The following is a 25,845-nucleotide window of genomic DNA, read 5'->3' as shown; positions in this document are numbered from 1 at the left end:
CAACACCCTAGCCCAAAGGTTCCTAGAATTTATAAACTCAAATGCTATGGAACAACTTGTTACCACTCCCACAAGGGGGGAAAACATACTGGACCTGATCATCACCAACATGGGGACTCTATGCTCCAGACCAGAAGTGTATCCCTCACTGGTAAGATCAGACCATAAACTAATCTCACTGGATATTCACATCCCGACCCCACCCCCTGCCCAGAAAACCACAGTGAAAAACTTCTTCTCTAAAGCAAATTTCACACTCCTCAAAACCGAGGTGGAATCCTTCAAAGCCCCAAAGTCTGTGGAAAATACGGCCCAGACCGCAGAATCCTTTATAAACGCATTCTATGAACACCTTCAGGAATGCATGGATCATGCAATCCCAAATAAAACCAAGACCCAATCCTCCAAAGGCAGACGTCCTGTCTGGGTGGAACCCAGCCATAAACTATACAATAGAAGGAGGAAGCTACTACATGATAGAGCAAAATCCCAAAAAGGGAAGGCATCTCTGATCAGTATTAGCAAAAAACTACGGGCACTCAAAATCGTCTAAGGCCAGCTTTGAGAGAAAAATTGCACAGGACACTAAGGATAATCACAAGGCTTTCTTTAGTTATGTTAGGAACCTGGGTGGGAATTCCCAGATATGCTCAGAATTAGTCCAAAATTACAAAAAATACATCGAACCCACAGACAATGCCAACATCCTAGCTGACAGGTTCAGCGCAAATGCCCCCCCCCCAACAAAAGGGCAAATATCTATCCCAGCAGAGTGCAGCCCCCCTGACATCTCAGATGCTCAGGTAAGAGCCGCCCTCTCCAAAGCAAAAAACACAGCATCAATGGGACCAGACGGTGTCCCGGGCTGCGTCCTATATGAACTCCAAGAAGAGCTAAACCCAAACATAAAACGACTGTTCAATCTCAGCCTTACTAAAGGATATGTACCCAAAGAGTGGTGTACAGCAACAGTGGTCCCTCTTCCACAAAGGTGGTGCCTCAACGGATCCTGGAAACTATCGCCCCATAAGCCTGACTAGCATGGTCTGCAAAGCTATGGAAAGGATCATCATGGACCTCATAAATAAAGATATTGGGGACCTACAGACACTGGATCCTACCCAGTTCGGCTTTGTTAAGGGCAGATCCTGCCTCTTAAATCTGTTCGATTTCTTTGAAACAGTCACCAAGGCCATTGACGAGGGAAAGGTGGTCCACACAGCTTACTTGGACCTCGCAAAAGCCCTCGATACAATACCCCACTCGGGCATTATAGATAAGCTCACCAGCTTAAATATAAACCCCTATATCACTAGATGGGTTGCAAACTGGTTCAAGGACAGAACCCACATGGTTAGAATTGCTGGAGCCATGTCAGACTCCAAACCAGTTACAAGTGGCGTCCCACAAGGCTCAGTCCTGGGACCTCTCGTTGTATATATTTCTCGGAGGTACAGGCCAACACGGAAGGACTGTGGCTGACCAAGTTCGCAGATGACTGCAAACTGGGTGCCATAATCGAATCTCCAGCTGACACAAGCATCCTCCAAAAGGGCCTCATAGAAACAGACAACTGGTGCCAGAGCCATGGCCTCAAGCTAAACGCCAAAAAGTGTATAGTCATACCCTTTGGCAAAAACAAAGTGCCCACAAATTACCACATCAGTGGTAATCCGTTAAGTACAGAAGAAGTAATTAGGGACCTGGGGACCCAAGTTGATAGCAATCTCTCATTTCACAACAACGTGGCCAAAGTGGTTAGAAAAACATTTTATATAGCCCACCTAATCATGAAGGGATTCACATCTAGATCAGGGGAGGTCATCGTGCCTCTTTACTCATCCCTCATCAGGCCCATAATCAAGTACAATGCCCCTTTTGGGATGTACCTTACCAGACACCTGCAGCAACTGGAAAGACCCCAAAAGTACCTCACCAAGAGGATCAAAGGGCTCAAACAGACACCATATGCTGCCCGGTTAAAAAAACTCCAGCTCTACTCAGTGGCATACCGCCTGCTCAGAGGCGATCTGTGCCTGACGTATAAAGCCATGTCCAACCCGGAATTAATGGACATGCTGCACCTCAGAGAATCCAAATCCCATCGAGCTACGCGCTCGAGAGACTTGAACCTCAGCACTGAAATAAATAGGACATGCTGTAGGGACAGATTCATAACCCAGAGGCTCCCTTCACTCTGGAGTAAAATCCCAGTCCAGGTTAGGCAGAGTCCCTCATTGCCTCTCTTCAAGAGGAATCATGATGAGTGGATGGGAGATGGTAGGTTTACCCCGGGTATCACTTCTGTGTCACTGTTAGACAGAGGCACAGTATACTAACCTCGAAAAAGGGCATAGCAAAATTAATTTAAAATGGGTGGCGAAAGCCAAATACACTCTGGCTAGGTTTATAAATGCCCTAGGGCAGATAGCCTAGTATTAACCTATGAACCTATAAATCTAAGCGATTACCACATGTTAACTTACCCAAGAACAAAAACATAGAATGGGCAGACCTAGGAGAAAAAGTCACAAGATGGGAGAAACAGACAGAATTAGAACTGTCAGGGCAGGGAATACACATACAGAAGTTGAATTGGATAACTCAGACCAACCCAGCTGTACACTTGCAGTCTAGCAAGGACAGCTGATTAGCACTCGTATTAAAGGAGGAAGAGAATGCCTTACAAGATATACCAGAAACTCTCTGGTCAACAGGAAAGTCAGATGTAGGGCTTATTCGTACAGCGGGCCCAGTAACTATCACGCCAAAGTCAGCATTTAGATCACAGAAAATACATTATCCCTTAAGAAAAGATGCAGAGGCAGGGATAAAGCCTACTATAGCAGCCTTACTTAAAGGAGGGCTACTAGGAGAATCTCCCGATTCACCATGTAACACACCTTTATTTCCTGTTAGAAAAGCAAATGGAGAATGGTGTATGGTCCAAGATTTACAAGCAAGTAAATGACGCAGTAATACCAAGGGCAACTACGGTGCCAGACCCACACATCCTGTTGAATGATTTAAAACCTCAACAGAAGTATTTTTCTGTGGTAGACATCAGCAATGCGTTCTTTTCGATACCGAGGCAGTCAGATTTTACTTTATGTTGATGCCATCTTGCTGGCGGCCCCCACCCAGCAAGATTGTAGAGAAGATACCATAGAGCTATTACGATTTCTAGCCGCTGAAGGACATAAGGTAAACAAAAATAAACTGCAGCTTTGGAAAAAACAAGTCAAATGCCTGGGATATACAATATCCAAAGAAGGTAGAACATTAGATGAGGATTGAAAAGTAGCAATTTTTCAAGCACCAAAACCCACTACCAAGAAGGAAATGATGTCCTTCCTGGGTACAACCAATTTTTGCCGGAGCTGGATTCCAAACTATGCTTTGGAATCTGCACCTCTGACTGACCTGATATATAAGAAGCCTATGGCAGCACAGGATTTGTTACAATGGACACCAGAGGCAGAATCTGCTTTCTGCAAACTGAAACAGTTAATAGCGTCCTCATTAGTTCTGAGATTACCAAACTACCATAAACGTTTTTTCCAAACTGTAGACTGTAAGCAAGGTTATATGACATCAGTGTTAACACAACAGCATGGGGACAAGCAACGCCCCATTGCTTACTATTCATCACAACTAGACCCAGAGGCAAGGTCCTTACCCCACTGTGTACAAGCAGTAGTTGCAGCTGCAATGGCAGTACAGGCTTCGGCCTCAGTAGTTTTATTCCACCCTCTCACTTTGAGTGTGCCTCATGCAGTCGCGATTATTTTACTGCAAGAGAAGGTAGCATATCTTTCCCCTGCTAGGCATCGTTCCTGTATGACTATATTGTTGAGCCAACCTCATATGACAATTGAACGATGCACAACTTTGAACCCTTCTACCTTGCTCCCAACCCCTGCAGATGGCACACCACACCGCTGCCTGCAGGTAATTGAGCAAAAGACACTACCTAGAAAAGATCTCACGGATGTCCCCTTGGATGATGCTGAGGTGACATACTACGTGGTGGATGGTTCGTGCAAAAGGGGTCCTGCAGGACAGAACCTAGTAGGATATGTAGTAGTTTCTGACACTGAGATTATAGAAGAAAAAAGTATAGTTTTGTACCTACCATAAATGTAGATGTTCGAGTGTATACCCTGCTGCAATCATCACACTTGGGGTTATCCTGTAGTCAGGCGGTCCCGCAGTCGGCCTGAATTCCAAAGTCTTGGTCCGGCGTCGGTTGCTGTCGCTTCTTCCCTGACGTCAGTGCGCCACGGGTATACAAGAGGCATCCGACGCCATTTTCTTCAGTTTTTCTTGCCCCAGATGTCAGGTGCCCCCCCCCCCCCCCAAAAGGTGGCCAGTAGATAGTACCAATAATAAAAGTGTAGCACAAACAAAACATCCCTCTAGCTATAAGAAAATACACCACAAAGGTTGTATCAGAATTTAAGGTACTGAAAGGTTTTAGTTAGGTGAGAGGGGATGGAGGGAGGGTAACCTGGACTGCAGCAGGGTATACACTTGAACACCTACATTTATGGTAGGTACAAAACTGTACTATGTTCATCGTGTTACCCTGCTGCAGTCATCACACTTGGGTAGAATCCCAAAGCTAAGGATGGGAGGTGGAGTCAAACAGGATTAGAGGAGGCACGGAGGCCCTGCAAAACTGCAGTGGCGAAGCCAGCTCTAGTCTTAGAGTAAAGTGGTAAGTGATGGTGTTTGGTGAAGGTGTGTACTGAACTCCAAGTTGCAGCTTCCAGAATATCCTTGGTTGGCACCCCACTGAGGAAGGCTGTAGATGTAGCTGCTGCCCTGGTAGAGTGGGGCCTTATGCTAGCAGGAACTGGTTTTCCATGGTGGGTGTAGCAAAAAACGTATGCAATGTCCTATCCATTTGGAAATGGTCTGTTTTGAGATAGCCTTTCCTTGTGATGCTGTAGAATAGGATACAAAAACCTGGTCAGATTTTCTGAAGACCTTAGTTTAATCCAAATAGTAGCATAGCTGCCTGTGAATGTCCAAGGAATGCAGGAGTCTTTCTCCTTTGTTCTGTGGATTTGGAAAGAAGGTGGGTAAATGGATGGTTTGATTTAGAACCACAGTGGATACCACCTTAGGCATAAAGGAGGGGTTAGTTCATAGAGAAACTCTGTCTTGATGAAAAATGAGGAAAGGCTCTACTGCCATTAGTGCCTGAAGCTCTTAAGACTCTTCTGGCTGAAGTAATTGCTAGCAGCAGGGCAGTCTTCCATGACATAAACTTTAAGTCAGCTGAGAAAGCTGGCACAAAAGGAGGTAATGTAAGTTTTTCCAGAACAAAATTGAGGTCCCAAGTTGGTGTTGGTGCTCTCCTGGGAGGCCTAATGTTTTTGGCCCCTCTGAGAAACTGCCTTAGAAGTGGATGTGAAAATCAGGGAGGATCCGTGTTGTAGTGAGCTGAAATAGCTGAGGCGTGGATCTTAACAGATGAAAAAGAAAGCCCTTTGTGTAACATTTCAGTTAGATATTCTGGAATCTGAGGTATGTCCGGCTGAAGGGTATTTTGGCCTTTAGCTTGGTTCCAGGCGCAAAACCTTTTCCATTTGTCTGAGTAGGCTTTCCTGGTGTTGGGCCTCCTGGCCTCCAGAATAACATCCATAACAGCTTGTGAAAGAGGAGCTGGCTGGTTGCTTAGGGGATTTGCCATGCAGCCAAATTTAAGGTTTTGAGCTGGCTGTGTAGAATCTGACTGTCTTGCTGTGTGAGCAGATGAGTAATTTGTGGTAAAATCCATGGTGGGCCCTGGGCCATATTCCTTAATAGTGGGTACCAGTGCTGGCGTGGCCAGTCTGGGTCAATGAGTATCATTCGTGGTCTCTCTATCCTGACTTTCAGCAGCGCCTTTGTGAGAAGGGACAATGGAGGGAAGGCATATACAGTCAGCAATTTCCAACTGAATGAGAGTGCGTCCACTTTCCAAGCTTGATGGTGAAATGTCCTTGTGCAAAATTTTGGTAGCTGATAGTTTTGGGGGCTAGCAAACAGGTCTATGTCTGGGAGCCCCCATTTTTGAGTTATCATTGCAAATACTTGTGGATCCAGTTTCCACTCGTGGGGATCCTTGATGTTTCTGCTTAGGTCATCTGCCAATGTGTTCTTTTTTCCTGGCAGGAATTGAGCTTGTAATTGAACTTGGTACGCCAGTGTTGTGTTCCACAAGGTCATTGCTTGCCTGCATAGAGGGTAGGAGTGTGTACCCTCTTGTTAGTTTATGTACCACATTACTGTGGTGTTGTCTGTCCTTATTATAAGCTGTCCTGGATGTAAGAGGTCCTTGAAGGCTGTCAGGGCATTCTGTACAGCGAGCATTTCTTTTTGATTGATGTGCAGATTTCTTTGATCTGCAATCCATATGCCTTGAACGCACCGTCCTGCCATGTGTGCCCCCCAGGCATAGTCTAATGCATCTGTTGTCATAATTTGCCTGGATGGAGGTAAGGTGAAAGGCTGACCCTTGTTGAGGTGACATGCCTGTGACCACCATAGAAACTCCTGTTGAAGGCAGGGAATGAGAGGTATCATTGTTTCCAAGCTGTGGCTGTGTTGAGTCCATACGCTTTTTAGGTACCATTGTAATTTCCTCATATGCAGTTTTGCAAATGGTATTAGTAGTATTCAAGATGCCATGAAGCCCAAGGCCTGCAGAATTTTTCTTGCAGGGAGTTGGGACTTTGTTGCCATTGTTTTGAAGTACTGAGTTAGTTGTAGTTGTTTGTCTGGCATCAGGTAAGCCATCTGGGCCGTTGTATTCAAGCTGGCACCCAGGAATGTCATATTTTGTGAGGGCACTAGTTTTGATTTCTTTTCGTTTACTGTGCACCCTAGGCAACTTAAAAGGTGTTTTACAAAAGTCAGATGTTGTAAGAGAATGTCCTTGCTTTCTGCTTGGATGAGGCAGTTGTCCAGGTATGGGTCTATTTGAATTCCTCTTTGTCTGCAGTATGCAATTACTGGTGCCAGGCATTTTGTGAAGTCCCTGGGCGCAGTAGATAAGCCAAAGGGCAGTGCAGAGAATTGGTAATGGTTTGAACCTGCAATGAAACGGAGGTATCTTCTGCAATTTTGTCTGATAGGGACATGCAGGTATGCCTCCTTGAGGTCCAACGTTACTAGCCAGGCTTTCTTGCCAAACATGGGAAGAAGCTGCTGTAGTGTTAGCATCTTGAATTTGGGTACCTGCAAGAAGGTATTTAGAATTGAAAGGTCCAGTATGGGTCTCCAAGCATTGTCCTTTCTGGAAACTAGAAAGAGCCTTGAGTAAATTCATTGGCCTTGCTCCTGTGTAGGTACCAGTTTAATGGCTCTCATGTCCATGAGAGCTGTAATTTGTTTTTGTGCCTCTGCCCATTGATTTTGTGGCAGGTCTGGCATTCCGTTTATCCTTGGCAAGGTGTGGAAATGGAATCTGTATCCTTGTGAGATAATGTCTAGGACCCATTTGTCTTTTGTGACGATGCGCCAGTTGTCTGCAAAAAGTGCTAATTTTCCTCCCAAGGGAGCTGCCAAGAGAGTTTTGCTTGGCAGTTTGAGGTTTAAGTCATTGTGTTTGCCTTCTAGTAGTTTGAGACCTGTCTTCTCCTCCCTTCTGTGTTGCAGTGCCCCATTGGCGAGGTTTGTAAGGGATTTGTGCTTGTCCTCTGTCCCTTGGGCGCCTGTATTTACCTCTCTGTGGTCTGTCAGAAGCTGGAAAGGACCAATTTTTTGTTGGCCAATTTCTACTGAAGCGTGGGGGTTGTACCTGTAAGAAATCTTTGACAGTCAGCATAGGTTTTGCCTTATCCTCCATTTTCTTCAAAACCTCTTCTGCTTTAACCCCAAATAAGACATCCTGCTGTAAGGGTGCATCTAGTAACTTTGCTTTAACATGATCAGGCAGAGTTTGTTCCTTTAGCCAAGCATGCCTACGTATAACAGACCCAGTAACAGCTGCTCTAGAGGAAGCTTCCAAGGAATCAAATCCACATTGTAAAGTATGTTTGCCCACCTGTTCAGCTGCATGCAACAGATCCTGCATTTCCTTGAATTCAGACTGTTGAGGGTGCGTGCTCATCTTTTATTTTATTTGAGAAATTAGGAATTGCTGGTATTTAAGCATGTGAAATTGACAATTCAGTGCTCTCATAGCTAGAGTAGCTGAGGTGTAAACCTTCTTCCCCCACCTATCTTGTGCTCTGGAGTCCCTTTCAGAGGGTATAGGATTTTTAGCCATAGAAGCGTTAGCCCCTTTGGGACCCTGGCAAATTGTCTCTGGATCAGCAACAGGGCTTTTGTAAAGGAATTTGTGTGAGTCAGGCACTCTATAGTATCTATCTGGTTTGGCTGGAGCTGGAGGCAGAGAATCTGGATTTAGACTAGATTCTAAGTAAACATCATCCACAATGTCTAAAACTGGGGGGATAGCAAGAGGTCTGTGCTGGGGGAGTAAAAGAAACTCTCGGAGCCTTTTCTTTGAGTCGGAGTAGTCCTGACCTTTGCAGTGGAAATGTTCCCTCATGGTATGTAAGGTTTCCCCAAAGGAATAATCTTCAGGAGGAGAAGCTGAGGGAATGGAATCTTCAGCATCAGAATCTTCATAAGGGGGAAAAGAGTAATCCTGTTCCTCCGAGGAGCCTGAGGAAATAGACACTTGATCAGAGGAGGCATAATCCTCCTCTTGTCTAGGCCTTTTGTCCGGGGGGGGGGGGGTTGGGAACCCCTGATCAAAGAAATCAAATCTTCAGCCATTTTAAGCATCTGTTTCTTAGGAAGGGGGCCTTGAACTGGAGACTGAAGTTCAGTCTTTTTTGGTTTTAGAGGAGTCTTAAGCTTAGCATAAGATTTTATGGTGAGAGTAGTCGGCCTGAAGACACCTTCTGAAACCGAAGTGTTTCTACAGCACCGGCTTCTCCTTCTGCAATGTCATCGGTAGGGCCTAAAGACAATGGCTGCATCGGCCTATAACTCTCTGCTAGAGAATCCGAAGCGGTCTGGGGGTCCAATTCTGCAGTAGCCAGTGGCTGTGTAGGCACCTCACTGAAAAACAGAGAACCGGCGACCGGCCCAGCCGAGGCCTCGGAGTCTGGCTTGGATCTAGGCTGCCTGTCTTTATCTTTGCGTTTTTTATGCACGACGGTACTCGGTTGCTTCGACGGCATAGTGTAATTAAATTTCCTACCGAAGTAGTGTCGTGCGAAATCAAAGCGTCGCTTTATAGTTCGCTTACCGAACCTAGCACAAAACCGACAACCAGTGACGTCGTGGTCTGGGCCTAGGCAAGGAATACAATAAGAATGAAAGTCCTTATGAGGTATTTGCTTCCCACAAGAAATGCAATTCCCACAAGAAATGCAATTATTAAGATTAACTTTTTCTGACATCGGACTGAGGCAAGAAAAGGTTCCCCAATGGGGTACTTAGCTTTTAAGACTTCGGACTGAAATTCGATTCGAAAATGTCAGGTGTCGGCCGACCGGCACTTGCGAACTGCTTCTGCTTCGGGCACCGCGCAGCAAGAAAGACTGAAGAAAATGGCGTTGGATGCCTCTTATATACCCCTGGTTCACTGACGTCAGGAAAGAAGCGACAGCAACCGACGCCAGACCAAGACTTTGGAATTCAGGCCGACTGCTGGACCGCCTGACGGCAGGATAACCCCAAGTGTGATGACTGCAGCAGGGTAACACGATGAACATCCTTTACCACACAACTTATCTGCACAGGCAGCAGAATTGATTGCCTTGACACGGGCATGTACCTTAGCAAAGGGTAAATGTGTAAACATTTTTACGGACAGCCAGTACGTTTTTTCTACTGTACATGCTTTTGTGCAACAGTGGAAAAACTGAGGAATGATAACATCTACTGGCAAACCTATCAATCATGCACAGTTTATTTTAGATCTTTTAGAATCTATTCAGTTACCTCAGAAAGTAGCCATTTGTAAATGCACAGCTCACACCAAGCAACAAGATAGGATTTCAAAAGGTAATGCAAGAGCTGATACAGCCACAAAACAAGCAGCTTCTGAAGTATTTCTTTTAAATGAGGAACTACAACCCTCTGAGATTTTGGACTTAGAAATGTTAAAAACAATGCAGACACTCACTACGCAAGCTGAAAAACAAAGATGGGTAAAACGGGGAGCAATTCTCGAAAAGGGACTGTACATCTCTAAAGAAGGGAAACCAATACTACCATCTAATTTGTTTAGATATGCAGCTTTGTTCAGCCATGGGCAATGCCATGTCTCAACAGGGGGGATGTTACAGCTGGTGAACCAAGTGTTCACAACGTACGGATTTACAAACTACTCTAAAAAAAATTTTGTTTGATGTGCCAAATTTGTAACCAACATCATCCACAAGGGGCGTTAAAGCCCAAGCAAGGGAGTTTCCCTACACCACTATATCCGTTTCACACTATCTGTATGGATTTCATAGAATTGAACAAATGTAAAAATAAGAAGTATTGTCTTGTCATTGTAGATATGTTTTCCAGATGGGTGGAAGCCTTTCCAACCAAAAATCCAGATGCAGCCACGGTGGCAAAAGTACTTGTCAAAGAAATCATCCCTAGATTCAGCATTCCGGAAAGGATCTACAGTGACAATGGTACACACTTTGTAAACCACACCATACAGCAGTTAAGTAAGCATTTTGGTATTTCTTTAAAAAAATCATTGTGCATACTATCCGCAATCTGCAGGGCTAGTTGAGAGACACAATGGTATATTAAAGAACAAATTAAGAAAGTTAATAGCCGAGACAGGGAAGAACTGGCTATATTGTTTGCCCCTGGCACTGTTGAGCATGAGAACTGTTCCGACTGCAAAAGGATCGACTCCTTTTGAAAAACTATTTGGAAGGGCTTATTATACACCCCAGTGGAAACTTCTCATGTCCTCAGACCAGGAAGCTGATCTTACACTAGCTGAGTACATGAGGAATTTCTTGAATTCTAAACATCTGTTGCAGTCAAATTCTGTTTCAGATAAAGAACACACCGAAACATCGGAAGTGGCAATGATCCCCGGGGACTGGGTGTGGGTGAAGAATATAAAGAAGAAAAATTGGTCATCACCAAGGTGGGAAGGTCCATACCAGGAGCTTCTTTCGACACCCACTGCAGTCAAGATAGTAGAGCGAGCTTCATGGATCCACCTGACGCACTGCAAACTAGTTAAGAACTTTGAACTGGACAAAAATCTTACCCCTCCATTGGGGCCCTCAGCACAAAGTCTGGCTACAAACGGGGGTCAGATCAATAGGACTTATCCGTCTCAACCTCAGTGAAGAAACCATCGGTGCTGAAGGTCCTATTAGGGCAGAGAGTAAGATCACATGTCAAAAGCAAAACTGATAGAATCCAGAAAAATCCAAATAACACTACTCGGAAGAGTCAGAGAAAACGGGAATGCAGAACAACCATTTCCTCAGAAGTATTGCATAATCATCCTGTTGACTGTACTAGTGCCAATAATCTTTTTGTTGTGGCCATTCCTTTTCCCAGCCACACAAACTGAACTGAATAAACGTAGAGAGTTGCACGTAGAGTGGCACCCAATGTTCAACGCTTACTAGGCAATCAAATATGTGTATGCTGAGACTTTCAATGTTTCGAATTGCTGGATTTGCACAGCTTTGCCAACAGCATACGGGGGGGGGGGGGTATTGTTAACTTCAGTCTCCCTAGGAGCCAACAAGATCTGGGAAAATTTAGTCTATGATACATCAGATGTTACATCACAAGATAAAGTAGCAATGCAGTTGTCTGTTCGGCAGAAGGGGGCTGTGTGTTTTTACAAAAATGATACAGTTCAGGTGGGTTGGAGCAATTGCAATGTGACTGTTCCCTATAGATGCTACAATAAAACTGATAACATAGGTTCCTATTGCAACACAAGCTATGGTTCATTTTTTGAACTGATGCATAGGACAACTGATGAAGTAAAACATAATGCTGACCTCTATAAACAACTGATTATAGTTGACAAAAGAATGTTTCATCCAGAACCAGGACATAGTAAAGTTACTACCAAAGTAGAAGATTGCTATTTTGTACATGGTAGGAAAGCATACAAGTGGTTATCTGAGAATTGGTCCGGCAGTTATTTGGGGTACCTGGTTCTGGCCATACGAGACACAGCAGTTTTGCATCAGGGGAAATTCGAAATGTTCGACGAGAAATCAAGAAGCCTGTCAATCTAGTGGGGCAAATCAATGCGGGCTGGAAAAACCATCATGCTGTGGGCCTAGGGAAAAATGGACTGTCGCACATGGACTTGGGTGATACCATTATCTCATGGGCAGGTGTACTGCCAGCATATGGATCAATGAAATCAATCTGGGAACTGAGAAAACTGTCTAAAATTCTCGAAATAATGAGCAATGCAACCTTTTCCACTCTAGAATTGGTGACTGATGAACTGACTGCCATGAGAACTGTAGTGCTTCAAAACCGCATGGCTCCTGACTCCACCTTAGCGGCGAGAGGAGGTACTTGAGTTTTAATCCAGGAGGAGTGCTGTTCGTATATTCCTGACCACAAACACGAGATAGACAATCACCTTGAGGTAATTCAGCAAGTGTCGGCTATGACCAAACCAGGACCAAATCCATTGACGGACTTTTTCCAGAGACTGTTTGGGGGGTGGGGCAGTATCCTAATGAACATCCTGATTGCCATCTGTGTAGAAATGATCCTGCTGGTGGTATGTCTGTGCTGCTGCATCCCCTGCATGAAAAGACTGATTAAAGACTTTATAGACATGTCAGTTTCAGAAACCTTATACCAAGGTGCTGAACTTGAAGAATTGTAGAAAAATTGAAAATGCTTTCATAAGTTTAAACTGAATGACTCTCAACTGCAAATCCTGAGTAGGAAGAGGTTGGGAAAAGAAATAAGTACAGTTTTGTACCTACCATAAATGTAGATGTCCGATAGATATGCAACTGCAGTCATAACATATGGGTTGTCCTGCCTCAGGCAGCCCTCGGTCGGCCGGATTCCAAAGTCTGGGTCCGACGTCGGCTGATGTCGCACTTCTCTCCGACGTCAGAGCGGATGGAGTACATAAGCATCAGCCGACGCCGTTTTCTTCAGTGTTTCTTGCCCCAGATGCCAGGTGCCCTCCAAGGAAGGCTGTAATCAAATTGGAAGACAAAAACAGGATTCCAGACAAATAAGTAAGCAATAAACAGATACACCATAACAGATATCCCCAGCTAAGAGAAACAGGGATAGGAGTGGACCCCAAGACATAGAGGGGTATGGAGGGAGGGAAAATCCGACTGCAGTTGCATATCTATCTGACATCTACATTTATGGTAGGTGCAAAACTGTACTATGTCCTTCAAGAATGCAACTGCAGTCATAACATATGGGTTGAATACCATAGCTTAGCTGGGGGAGGAGGAATGCTCTAGGAAAGAGACAGTGTGGCAATCAAACCCTGCAGGACTGCCGAAGCAAAGCCTGCTCTGGATCTGGAATATAAAGGGAGATTGTAGTGTTTGGAGAATGTATGCACGGAGCTCCATGTAGCAGCTTCTAGAATGTCTTTTGTAGGCACCCCTCTTAAGAATGCTGTAGAGGTGGCTGTAGCTCTGGTGGAGTGTGGTCTGACATTGGCTGGAACATTCTTCCCATGGAAGAAATAACAAAATCTGATGCAATGTCCAATCCATTTTGAAATAGTCTGTTTGGAAATTGCTTTTCCTTGTACTCCAGGGGCGTAAGCTACAAAAAGCTGATCAGACTTCCTACTGGTCTTGGTTCTGTCCAGGTAGTAGCGAAGTTGTCTGTGAATGTCCAAGGTATGCAACAGTCTTTCCCCTTTGCTCTCAGGACTGGGGAAGAAAGTAGGCAGGTGAATAGCTTGATTTAAAGAAACCCTAGATACCACCTTTGGCATAAAAGTAGGGTTGGTTCTTAAGGAGACCCTGTCTCTGTGAAAGATTATGAACGGTGGTGTTGCCATTAGGGCCTGTAGTTCCGAAACGCTTCTTGCTGAGGTAATTGCCAACAGGAAAGCTGTCTTCCATGATAAAAATTGTAAGTCCACTGAAGCTGCTGGCTCAAAGGGAGGTAGAGTCAGTTTTTCTAGGACAAAGTTGAGGTCCCAAGCTGGCACTGGAGCCTTTCTTGGTGGCTTAATGTTCTTGATTCCCCTGAGGAATTGCCTTAACAGAGGATGTGAAAACACAGGCGGATCAGTGTTATATCTAGCTGAGATAGCTGAAGTATGTATCTTTATGGAAGAATATGAGAGTCCATTCTGTAGCATATCTACCAAATATTCCAGGATGAGTGGGATATTCAATAATGATGCATCATGTCCCTTGCTGGTATTCCAAATGCTGAATCTCTTCCATTTTGCTAAGTAAACCTTTCTGGTGGATGGTCTTCGAGCTTCTGTTAATATCCGCTGCACTTCCTTGGAGAGAGATAGATTGAGGTTATTCATGGGATCTCCCAGGCTGTTAGCTGCAGTGTCTGAAGGTTTGGATGCACTGTTTTGAAGTTGTGCTGAGTCAAAAGTAGGGGCCATTGGGGAAGGGCCCACTTTTTGTTGTGACATATGCTCCGTAGTAGTGGGTACCCAGTGTTGTCTTGGCCAGTCTGGAGCTATTAGGATCCCCTTGGGCCTCTCTGCTTTGATCTTTAGTAATACTGTGGTCATCAGTGGCAGAGGTGGGAATGCATAGATTTTTAGAAAGTTCCAGTTGAATGAAAGAGCATCTATTTTCCAAGCTTGTGGATGGTATATCCTTGAACAGAATTTTTGTAGATGATGGTTGAGGTGGGAGGCAAATAGGTCTACTTCTGGCCTGCCCCATGTCGAGGTGAGTTGTGTGAAGATTTTCGGATGTAACCTCCACTCGTGTGGATCTATGAAATTCCTGCTTAGGCTGTCCGCCAGCACATTGTCTTTGCCTGGAACAAACTGGGATTGCAACTGTATGTTTAGTCTCAGTGATTTTTCCCAAAGATTCATTGTCAGTCTGCAAAGGGGGTAGGAATGGGTGCCCCCTTGCTTGTTTATGTACAACATCACAGTGGTGTTGTCTGTCCGTATCAGTAGATGGCCTTGCTGAAGTTGTTGTCGAAAGGCCTCGATGGCATGCATTACTGCCAGCATTTCCTTTTGGTTTATATGCAGATGTGTTTCCTTTGGAGACTATTGTCCTTGTATACATCTGCCCTCCATGTGCGCCCCCCATCCAAGGTCTGAGGCGTCTGTGGTCATGGTCTGTGTTATCTGAGGTGTTTTGTATGTCATAGCTGTGTCTGCCGGGCTTACCGTGGCCCACCATAGGAATTCCTTTGTAGGCATGGAATGAGCATGCAGTTGTCTCTAGGTTGTTGCTGTGCTGAGACCATAGGCTTTTTAGGTACCATTGAAGCTTTCTCATGTGTAGTCTTGCTAATGGAACCAGGAGAATGCAGGATGCCATGTAACCCAGGGCCTGTAGGAATCCCCTTGCAGTCATCTGGGTGAGTTTTGCCAAACCTTTGAAATAATGAGTTAACTTCTCTTGCTTGTCTTCTGTCAGGTAAGCCATTTGAGAGGCTGTGTCTAGATTGGCTCCTAAGAAGGTAATTTGCTGGGATGGCTGAAGTCTTGACTTTTGGAAGTTGACTGTGTATCCCAGAGCATGTAGCAATTGTATGACATAGTTCAAGTTTTTTGTCAAAATCAATTTGTCGTCCGCTTGTATGAGGCAGTCGTCCAGGTATGGGTAAATTTGGATCCCCTGGAGCCTGCAATGAACAATTACTGAAGCCAGGCATTTTGTAAATACTCTTGGCGCAGTAGATAAGCCAAATGGCAATGCTGAGAATTGATAATGCTCTGGCCCTGCAAGAAATCTGAGGTATCTTCTGCAGTTGTGTCTGATAGGGACATGCAGGTATGTCTCCTTGAGGTCTAGAGTAATCAGCCAAGACCCCTTGCCCAGCATGGGAAGGAGTTGCTGTAGAGTCAGCATTTTGAACTTTGGTACTATGAGAAAAGTGTTTAATGCGGACAAATCCAGTACTGGTCTCCATTGAGTTTCTTTTCTTGGAACAAGGAACAGTCTTGAGTAAAACCCCTGGCCTTGTTCTTGTTGTGAAACTCTTTCTATTGCTTTGATCTGAGCAAGCAGAGAAATTTGCTTGATAGCCTCTGCCCTCTGGTTTTGTGGTAGGTTTGGCATGCCTTGTTTCCTTGGTAAGGTATGAAAGTGGAACCTGTAACCTTGGTCTATAATGTCCAAAATCCATTTGTCCTTTGTCAATCTGTGCCAATTGTCTGAAAACAGAGATAATTTTCCACCCAAGGGAGCTTCTATTTGCTCCTTGGTCAGCGGAAGTAGAGGAAAGTCATTGAGATTGTCCCTGTGGGGCAGGGGAGACCCTGTGTCACTTCTTTGGTTTGCTGGTTGCCATTGTCGCCCCTGTAAGAACCTCTGTATTGTCCTCTTCCTCGGCCACGCCTGTTTTTACCCCTTTGAAATTTTTCAGGATTAGGAAAGGACCAGTTTTTAGAAGGCCAATTCCTGCTGAATCTGGGTGGCTGAACCTGTAGGAAATCTTTGACCGTCTGAACTGATTTTGCTTTTTCCTCGATGGACTTTAACACATTTTTAGCATTAGTACCAAAAAGCTTGTTCTTTTCCAAAGGTGCATCAAGAAGTTTTGCCTTAACATGATCTGGTAGAGGTTGTTCTTTTAACCATGCATGTCTACGAATGACCACCCCTGTCATAGCTGCCCTACATGAAGCTTCCAATGCATCATATCCACACTGCAGAAAGTGATTGCTGACTTGCTGAGAATTATGTACAGCTTCCTGCAAAGACTTCCTGTCTAAAGGTTCAGGAGAGGCAATGTTTTCTGTAAATCATCTAACAGGTAATCCTGATATTGAAACATATGAAAGAGGCAATTCAGAGCTCTCATAGATAAAGTAGTGGAGGTGTAGACCTTTTCCCCCATCTCTAATGACCTAGCTTCCTGTTGGAAGGCAAGGGATTTTTGGAGGTGGATGCTGAAACCCTTTAGGTCCCTGAGAAATAGTTTCTAAATCAACAGCATGGGCCCTAAAGAAATGAGAATGTGTTTCTGGGACCCTATAATATCTGTCTGGCTTGGCTGGGGCAGGAGGAAGAGTATCCGGGGTAACACTGGAGTCAGAGTATAGGTCATCCAAAACATCAAGCACAGGAGGTATAGCCAGGGGCCTGTGTTGGGGCTTTTTAAGGAAGGTTCGAAGGCGCTTTCTGGAATCAGAATATTCCTGGCCTTGCCACTTAAAATGTTCCCTCATGGTATGCAGAACTTCCCCAAAAGAAATATCCTCAGGAGGGGAGGCCGAGGGGATGGAATCCTCTGCATCCGAGTCCTCATAGGTCTGGAAGGGCTCTTCCTGGCCATTGGAATGAACAGAGTCCTCAGAATCTTCATCTGAAGGGATAGGTTCAGAGGGTTCAACCCTGGGCCTCTTATCAGGAGGAGGCTGGGATCCTCTCTCAGGATGGGCCTGTGAACCTCTAATCATGGAAATTAAGTCTGCGGCCATAGTCATGATTTGTGTTTCAGGAGTAGGCTGAGGTAAGGCCTTAGCAGTAAGGTGCTTGGTCTTGCTGGCTGCCTTGGCACGTGTGTAGGCCTTAAAAGACATGGCCATAGGAGGCCTAGTTGCTCCACGTGCAGGAGTGACCTTATCTACAGCAATGGTCTCGGGCATTTCCTCGGTTTCAGTATCCGGAGGAAAATCTATAACTGGCGTCGGTGTGGCCTCCGGTATCGGAGGTGTCGGTAAAGCGGTGTCTTCGGTTCGGAGCGGTGAAATAACCGTCTCAGGGGGAACCGGAGCACTCGCGGTATGTTTTGGCGTGGAGTCGGTGGAAGACGTGGGCCGAGGATGTCGGTCCCGGTCTTTTCGTTTCTTAGGAGTCTGCGATGTCGGAAATTCCGACGGCATTGTATAAGCAAATTTATCGCCGAAAAAGTCTTCGGCGAACTCCGCCCGACGCCTAAGAGTGTGCTTATTGAAGCGAGCACAGGCGACACAGGCCGAGACGTCGTGGTCTGGGCCAAGACAAGGAAGACAGTAAGAGTGGAAATCCTTATGAGGTATTTGTTTACCACAAGACAAACAATTGTTAACTTTTTCAATAATTTCTGACATCGGCTGAGGCAAGAAAGGTCCCCAACGGGGTACTTAGCTTTTTTGATGACTTCGGATCCGAAGAATACAGGAGCTGACCGACCGGCACTTGCGAACTGCTTCTGCTTCGGGCACCGCACGGCAAGAAAGACTGAAGAAAATGGCGTCGGCTGATGCTTATGTACTCCAGCCGCTCTGACGTCGGAGAGAAGTGCGACATCAGCTGACGTCGGACCCAGACTTTGGAATCCGGCCGACCGAGGGCTGCCTGAGGCAGGACAACCCATATGTTATGACTGCAGTTGCATTCTTGAAGGACATCTGTTTATGCTTATTTTGAAAGTAGAATAAAAGTATTAAAAGGGGGGAAATGTTAGAAAAATATGTATTAGTAATATGCATGCTTAGTGCATTCGAGGTTTAAAAGGGTTAATACATTTATTCTGTTGACACTGCATGAATTTGCACAGCTACTAGAGACATTCCAATCCTGTTTATGTCATGAAAATATGCGCAGCTATGATTCTGCTTATGCCATGAAAATTAACAAGAAGTATTTCATTTCTACTAGTGTCATGAGACTTAAAGAGTTATTGACTTTCTGCTTATTCCATGAGAAAGTACACAGCTGCTAGAAGCTATTGATAATGAAAACAAAGGCTGCTTGAAAGTATAAACCATAGTCAGCATTACTTGTACCTAAGCTAGAAATGTACCTTGAATCTAGGCAAAATGTAACACATATATATTAGAACTGCACAACTGAAGAATTGAAAGATTGTGGTGGGCTAAAAATAAGCCCCAAGGCCAGGTTGTTTTTCTCAAATGTTTTTGTAAATCAACAATAATCCCAGTCATGTCAGCAGGAAATCTAAGTAACATTTTCTATGTAACACATAGTGAGTTTTAAATCTGAACATGTCAGCAATAAGTCTAGTAACATTTTCTGTAGAGTAATACAGAAAGCTGCATCTAACTACGTCAGCAATAGAATAGTAACATTTCATAGAATTGTATAAAAACAGCATACTGCTCACTAGTAATTCAGACAAATCATTCTGCCTGCATGCTTTGTCTCCTTGCTGCAAGTTAATAAAGGGTGCCTTGCTGAACCTTATGTGAATTGGTCTTTGAAGTTTTTTCCTTTGACAACTAATATCTGAGGGATACCCCTAGGGCCTTCCAAAATAATGAGGAAATCTGCTGGGCCTCCAAGGATGTACCTAAGGCAGACTTCCTTGATGGTGTCCAATGTGGTATCCGCTGAAGAAACTCAGCCAACCTACAGGTCTTCATTGACCTTGAGGAAGACATCAGAGGTATAAGAAGCAGCAGAAGATTCAGGTCCTGGCTTCTTCGTCTTCTTCTTCAAAACAGGCTTGACAGAAGTCCTAGATGTACCCTCCATAACAGCCCTAGCTAACTGCTTCAGTCACTGATTTTCTAAATAAATCTTAAAGGATGAAAGACGGCTGTGTAGGGTCATAGGAACAAAGGACTTGCAAACAGAGCAAGATGTATGATAGTGCATAGGCCCCCAAACAAGAGAGACAGAAGTTGTGTCTAACCTTGTGTGGAATCTGTCTCCCACATTGGCACTTGCCTTTCCTGGATGACATGAAACCCTCACAACAGAAAGCAGTAGCAAGAGAAAAAAGAAAAAATGCAACAGGGCACTTATGTGAAAAGTAGACCAACAGCAAACAAGTCAGGTGAACAGATCTGAAGATCAAAGATGGGGATTGGACTGCAGCAGAGAAGTTCTGAGGACTGTACATGCAGACATCGCTTTTATGACCAAGGTTCTCCTAAGCCATTCATGTGACATCTCAGATACTAGCAGTACTTTACAGCCCTTTTATACTGGCCGGACAATGATTCGTCCAAGGCGGAAGATCCCTCATGTAAAGAATAATGCAACATTAGAATATGACACCCTTAACTCTGGCTATTCTGCTTATGTAATGTTCTTATGGTTCAGTGTGTAATGAGCTCAACATGCTCCTTTAAGTGGTACATCCATACAAAGAACTGTCCCCATGTACATTTAACACTCGTGTTACTTCTCCAGTTCCCAAGAGAAGTTTATTAATGAAAGCATCTTTGGGGCCATCAACCCACTCCGTCATGGAAGTTAACAGGTATTTACCTCTCCACTTCTATCTTGTTCCAGAGCCTTAGAAGCTTCCAGAACTTGGTCTGCTGGCAGAAAAGGTCTTTCCTCTGTTTCAGCAGGTCACCACAAATGCCCACTACTTTTGCCTGTAACAATACTGCATAAAACCCATCAGCTACAAATCGCTCCTCAGACATAACTTTTATGAAGTCAGCCTCATTATTAATATACATGTGTATCTAAACCTTTACCTACATCTATATATCTGTATACATATTTATATTACACAGAAATTTATAGATTTTTTTTTTTATTTCAAAACTACATACCCCTCCACACACACACATATAAGCACATGGTCCCTCATAAAAGGAATACAGGCCATTTGATACTGAATTAAGTAAATTTCAATTACATTACCATCAGTTGAAAGATCTCCAAGACCAACATCATCTTGCTCCATGAACTGCTTGGAGCCAATTAAACATGGCAATGGTCGATCGATGTAGAGATCCTAAAATCAAACAGACGTAATGTTAAAAAAAAAAAGTTTTTAACACACCTAGAACATGTCAGGGCAATTCTAACAAAGAACAAAACAATCAAACTAATTAAGGATGGGAAACCAAATTAAGTTTAATAAAATAAATTTTCTTAGAATGCAAAAAAAAAAAGAAAAGAAAAGTTTCCTACTGCTATATACAATATAGCCCTATTAATTTATTGACCAGTTTTTGCCACCTTATATAACATTGTCACAGTTCAACATTTATTGTCTGTTTCTTCAATAGCTATTTCAAAGGAGTGTAAATTAACAATCTTCTTGCGTACTTTCATCGTCTTTGGCTTATTCACCAACTGTGTATTTTTCATAAGCTTACAGGCAAGGTTAGGATGGTAGCTTAGATTAGTCATTCTTGAAATAATGTTATCCAATTGTGTTTCACTTTTTTATTTCTCCAAGTCTTTTGAGTTTCTAATATGATGGGAATGGGCCTCCTTCCTAAGTCAAATTATAATTAAAGTTCATGAAATTAGTATTGTTTCAATCTATGATGTTAGCCAGAAGTGTTCTTTGCAGCACCCGCAATGTGCTCAGTAATTACTCCCCCTGCAATCCGTATGGAGTTACATGTATCGGTAACATATCTAAATACGACTGTATATTCTTTTTTTATCGGTAACATATCTAAATACGACTGTATATTCTTTTTTTGTAAGACCTGTTACTCTACCTACTACTGGAACTGTCTCTGTATCTTTCTTCCACACTGCTCTCATTACTGCCTGCAAATCCTGATATTTTACAACTTTGTGTCTTTCTGTACGCAAGACACTGTAGTCACTAGGTGTAATGATTTCAATGATCAAGGCTACTTTTGTCTTCTTTTCATGGACCACTATATCTGGTTTTCTCACATCTCTCTTTTGAACCAATGGAAATGGGTGATCCCATGTGATGCAGATAGAGTTTTTCAGCTACTTCAATATTATAATGTTTGCACAATCCCCAGTGCAACATTCTTGTTACATTATTATACCTTTTAGTATACAGTCCTTCCGCCATTAGTATCTTACAACTAGCAACAAAATGTGCAACTCTTCTGTTTTACAAAAACTACGTCTGTTTCACCCACATGTTCAATGGACTTTGTAAAACCAGCGTGTACGTATTCCACTATCTTGGGCTGCCAATATTAACCTTTCATCTTTTTGGTTTGAATTTTCCTCTCCTTAACCATTCCTGTATTCAATCCTTATCAACATGAGGTTGTTACAGGAGTTTTCTGTACCTGCAACAGAATTTATGCATTTTCCACATTTCTTATCTTCTTATCTTTCTTCAGCTTATATTATTTTCTTGTGTTCTTTGTCACATTCAGTTGTTGCCTGATTTTTATCTACTTTTGGTTTGATTTTCATTCCCACTTGATGCCCATATGCTTCGGCTAGACTAAGCAGGGAAGCAATATTGGATTTCTTCTCCTCATGTTTCAAAACTTTAACTATGTTTGGGTCTTGTGATGTTAGCAGATATGTATGCAGTCCCATGAGTGCAGATCCATAAAATCAATTTCAAGAAGGCCCACAATGCCTTCGAAATGGAGAATACATAACCTTGGTATGTACTGAGTTTTATAAATCATTTGATAAGCATGAAGCATCCTTCTTGTTTTCCTGTCTAATCTATCAAACACATTTTGGGGCCAGTCAATCACTCAAAAACTAACTTAGAACAAGAAAACCAAATTGGTTTATAGCTTCAACATTGTTCCTATATGTCAATGCTGTTTACAGGATTAAGTCTTCTAAAATATTCCTTACTGAGTTTTATTCTCATTTGTTCATGTTTTATTGCTGATCCATCATCAGTTCCAAAATATTTCTACACTCTCTCTTTCTCAAGTTTTTTTTTTACATCATATTCTTGTCCCAAACTGATGTTTTCTTGGTACTGCAGCTTTCCTGCTTTAAAGGTTATTATTGTCTTTCGGCTTTTCCCGGTTAGGGGTTGCCACAGTTCTACTGCATTAACTGAGTTTTCTTCTAAAGGACTATAAATTCAGTCGGCATCAATTCCAGTGTATAGTTTATACATTGTCAGAAAGCAAGTTATTGGTCTGTAAATTTTAAGGTAGCTTGCAGGTTCACTCAAGTAGAAGCACTGTTTTTCCTGTTGTTAGCCAGGCTTCTGTCTGTTTGGGGTATGTATATAAATAGTTCTTACTCATGGTTAAATCTTTGTGCAAAAATGTCAATACATTTAGCCAGAAGTTAGGTACTGCATCTGGGCCTGGGGTTTTCAAATTACAGGCTTTTCTTAGCTTTGTTTCAATCTCTGTGGCTATTACATTTCATAACCTGCACATTTGTTCTTCTTATTCTTTCTTTTACCTCTTCCATCTATTTAGCATGTTATGTTTCACAGGATCTTCAGAAATATTTCTCCAAAATGTATCTATTTCGTCTTTTTTGGTGATCTTTCAATTCCTTTTACTTTGTTTTCCAATTCTCTATAAAACCTTTTGGGTCATCAATAAATTGCTTACTTTGTAGTTTTCCTTTATATTTATCTGTGTACCTTCTAAGTTTTTCTGCCTGTGCTGATATTTTTAATTTATTATTTGCAAAAGAGCATGACAAATGCTTCTTTGTTGTAATACTGGGCATTTCTTTTATCCCATCTATCGTTCTGAATATTTCTGTTGATCTGTTTCCTCTTCTATAATGTTCTAACAGTGACACTTCTTAACTTAATTGCTTTATAGTTTTCTCTATTTGATATTGGTAAGAGAAGTATAAATGCCTGTGCAAATTCATACAGGGAAAAAGCCCCGACTATTGCACCAACAAGTCAAGTTTGAATAGCATTTCAGATGTTTGATCGCACAGGCAAAAAGAGTGGTCATGTCCATCCTGTGAGGGAGGATAAATGGTTCCTGGCTGGCCATATCTGCTCCTCTGAACATGGCCGAGACACTGGAGTGGGTCTAAGACTGGGGAACAGTTAGGAGAGATAATGGGCATGACCACCCAAGCCAATGAGGGTAGCCATTGTCTGTGCATCTACAGGAGCATGCACATATTAATAGTTAGGTACAAATGCTGCCTGCAGTGACAAGTGTCCATATTATCACCAAGAGGAGGGTTTTGGACCTTAAATACAAAACTTGCCTTCACCAGTTAGGAATCTGATGAATGCACAAAGTTTCTGACTTCTAGCAGCAAGAAGGCCCCCTCTGAATGGCTCACCCAAGCATATCTGAGGGATTCCTTTACTCATACAATGGCTCTCCCCAACACTAGGGAATACAATGGGCTCAAGAACAGATAGAAGAGTCATAACAGCTCAGTTGGGATAGGATTACACTAAAGCTCTGAAGGTCCCTGGTTCAAACTGGGTTTCGCAAAGAAGCCTTCACCCCTAAGAGTTGACCCAGTAAACAGGGATCTGGGGACATATGAAGAAAGCAATCTGGCCTTTGACAAACATGTGGTTAAGGTAATAAGAAAATCATTCTATGTCATCCAATTTACAAGTAAGTGCATGGCATACAAGTCCAAGGAAGTCACACTGCTACTATATTTGACCCTTATCAGACCCATCACTGAATAAACTGCCCCGAGGCATGTACCTAACCAGAAATATGCAACAGTTGGAATATCCACAAATGTTCCTTACCAAGTGAATACAGGGTATGGACACATTGTCCTATACGACATGCCTTAAAGTCCTATCTATGTGCTCTGTCTCCTACAGATTACAGAGAGATCTATGCCTGACATAAAAAGGCATTCACAGATACAGCTCTGATGGACCATTTGCACATCCACAAAACATACAGCATCAGAAAAGCTAGATCCAAGGATTTAAATTTTGCTTGTGACACAAGACATGTTGGCAAGATACACATGCATCTCAGGGGATCCCCAAGCTCTGGAACAGCCCCCCCCCCAATCCATGTGAAGCACAGTCCATCCCTAATCCTATTTAAATACAACTTTGTCCAGTGGATGGGAAATTGGAAATTCACCCTGGGTCTGGCCTCCATATTTCTAACATCAAGAGGCAGACAGTAGTGCCCAAACATACCCCCACGTAACCTGTAGAAGCTTCCTAAAATACCCCCTCCTAACAAACACCCACGATACAGAGGGACACAACTGGGTTGGGTTGCGCAGATACGTTTATAAAGGCCCTAGTGATCACTGGTCATCTATATACCTATGATGGCTAGTATGGCAGAAAGAGAAAATGAAGAAGAGAAAGAGTAATAAAAGCTAGGAGCAGTACGAGAGAGAAAGGACAGCATGCAGTTGATAGCAAAATAATGGTAAAGACTACCTCAACACTATTTCCCTTAACAGAATGTCATTCTTAAAGACGGGTAAGCTACACAGTCATCTAATCTGCTGAAGGCGAAAAGGGGCATCAAAAAAATTAAACACATTTTATCCACTCTTCTGAGAACAAATGGCCGTGAATGCTTTTATACTGGCAAAACTGTCAGAAGACTATGGCAAAGAATTTATGAACATATTTATGATGACTAAATTAAAATACAATGCCTTTGTGCCACTTACAAAAAAAGCATTTTCAATTTTAGGTAATACTAAATTTATTGTAAGAGATACAGCTTTTAATGTACTGTAACAAATAATGAGTTGCATTGACAGTTACGTTTAATTGCCAACTGTTACCCTTAAATTAATTAATGAAAATATGTGAAAATATGACTATCAAGTCTGTTCTGTGATTATGCCTTCTCAATTTAAATGGTTGGTTAATGCTTGATTACAACATAAGGCTTTTATGTGATCATTCTAAACGCATTTACCTGAAAACTACGAGGTGTTTCAGATCTGCAGAAATCTCAAGTATTGTAGCGAGGCAAAAGCAATAAACCTTTGCATAAAAGTTCAATCAGTCTTCCAAGCAGTTCCCAATGTGTCTTACTTTGATTTATTTGGATTGTTTATACTGGTCCTTCTACCTTTGCTGTCCTGAGTTTTACTTATGACCAGCTATTTTTAGAGGGAC

The 25,845-nt window shown here is 43.0% G+C and overlaps 1 protein-coding gene across 3 annotated transcripts in view; it reads right to left on the bottom strand.

Moving 5' to 3' along the window:
• LOC122789133 (WASH complex subunit 2A-like) overlaps positions 1 to 25,845 on the bottom strand; it is a 2,558,205-nt gene that overhangs the window by 2,226,849 nt on the left and 305,511 nt on the right. For all 3 annotated transcript variants that reach the window (XM_044056354.1, XM_044056357.1, XM_044056356.1), the window contains exon 6: positions 20,724 to 20,817. In XM_044056354.1, the coding sequence (XP_043912289.1) occupies positions 20,724 to 20,817 (94 nt within the window). The remainder of the gene's footprint in view (positions 1 to 20,723; positions 20,818 to 25,845) is intronic.

This window comes from Protopterus annectens, chromosome 14.part0, assembly GCF_019279795.1.
Source record: "Protopterus annectens isolate FY-2018-M chromosome 14.part0, PAN1.0, whole genome shotgun sequence".
In the NCBI taxonomy this organism is placed as follows: Eukaryota; Metazoa; Chordata; order Ceratodontiformes; family Protopteridae; genus Protopterus; species Protopterus annectens.
The sequence above is the reverse complement of the archived record's forward strand: the minus strand, read 5'-3'. Positions and strand labels throughout refer to the sequence as shown.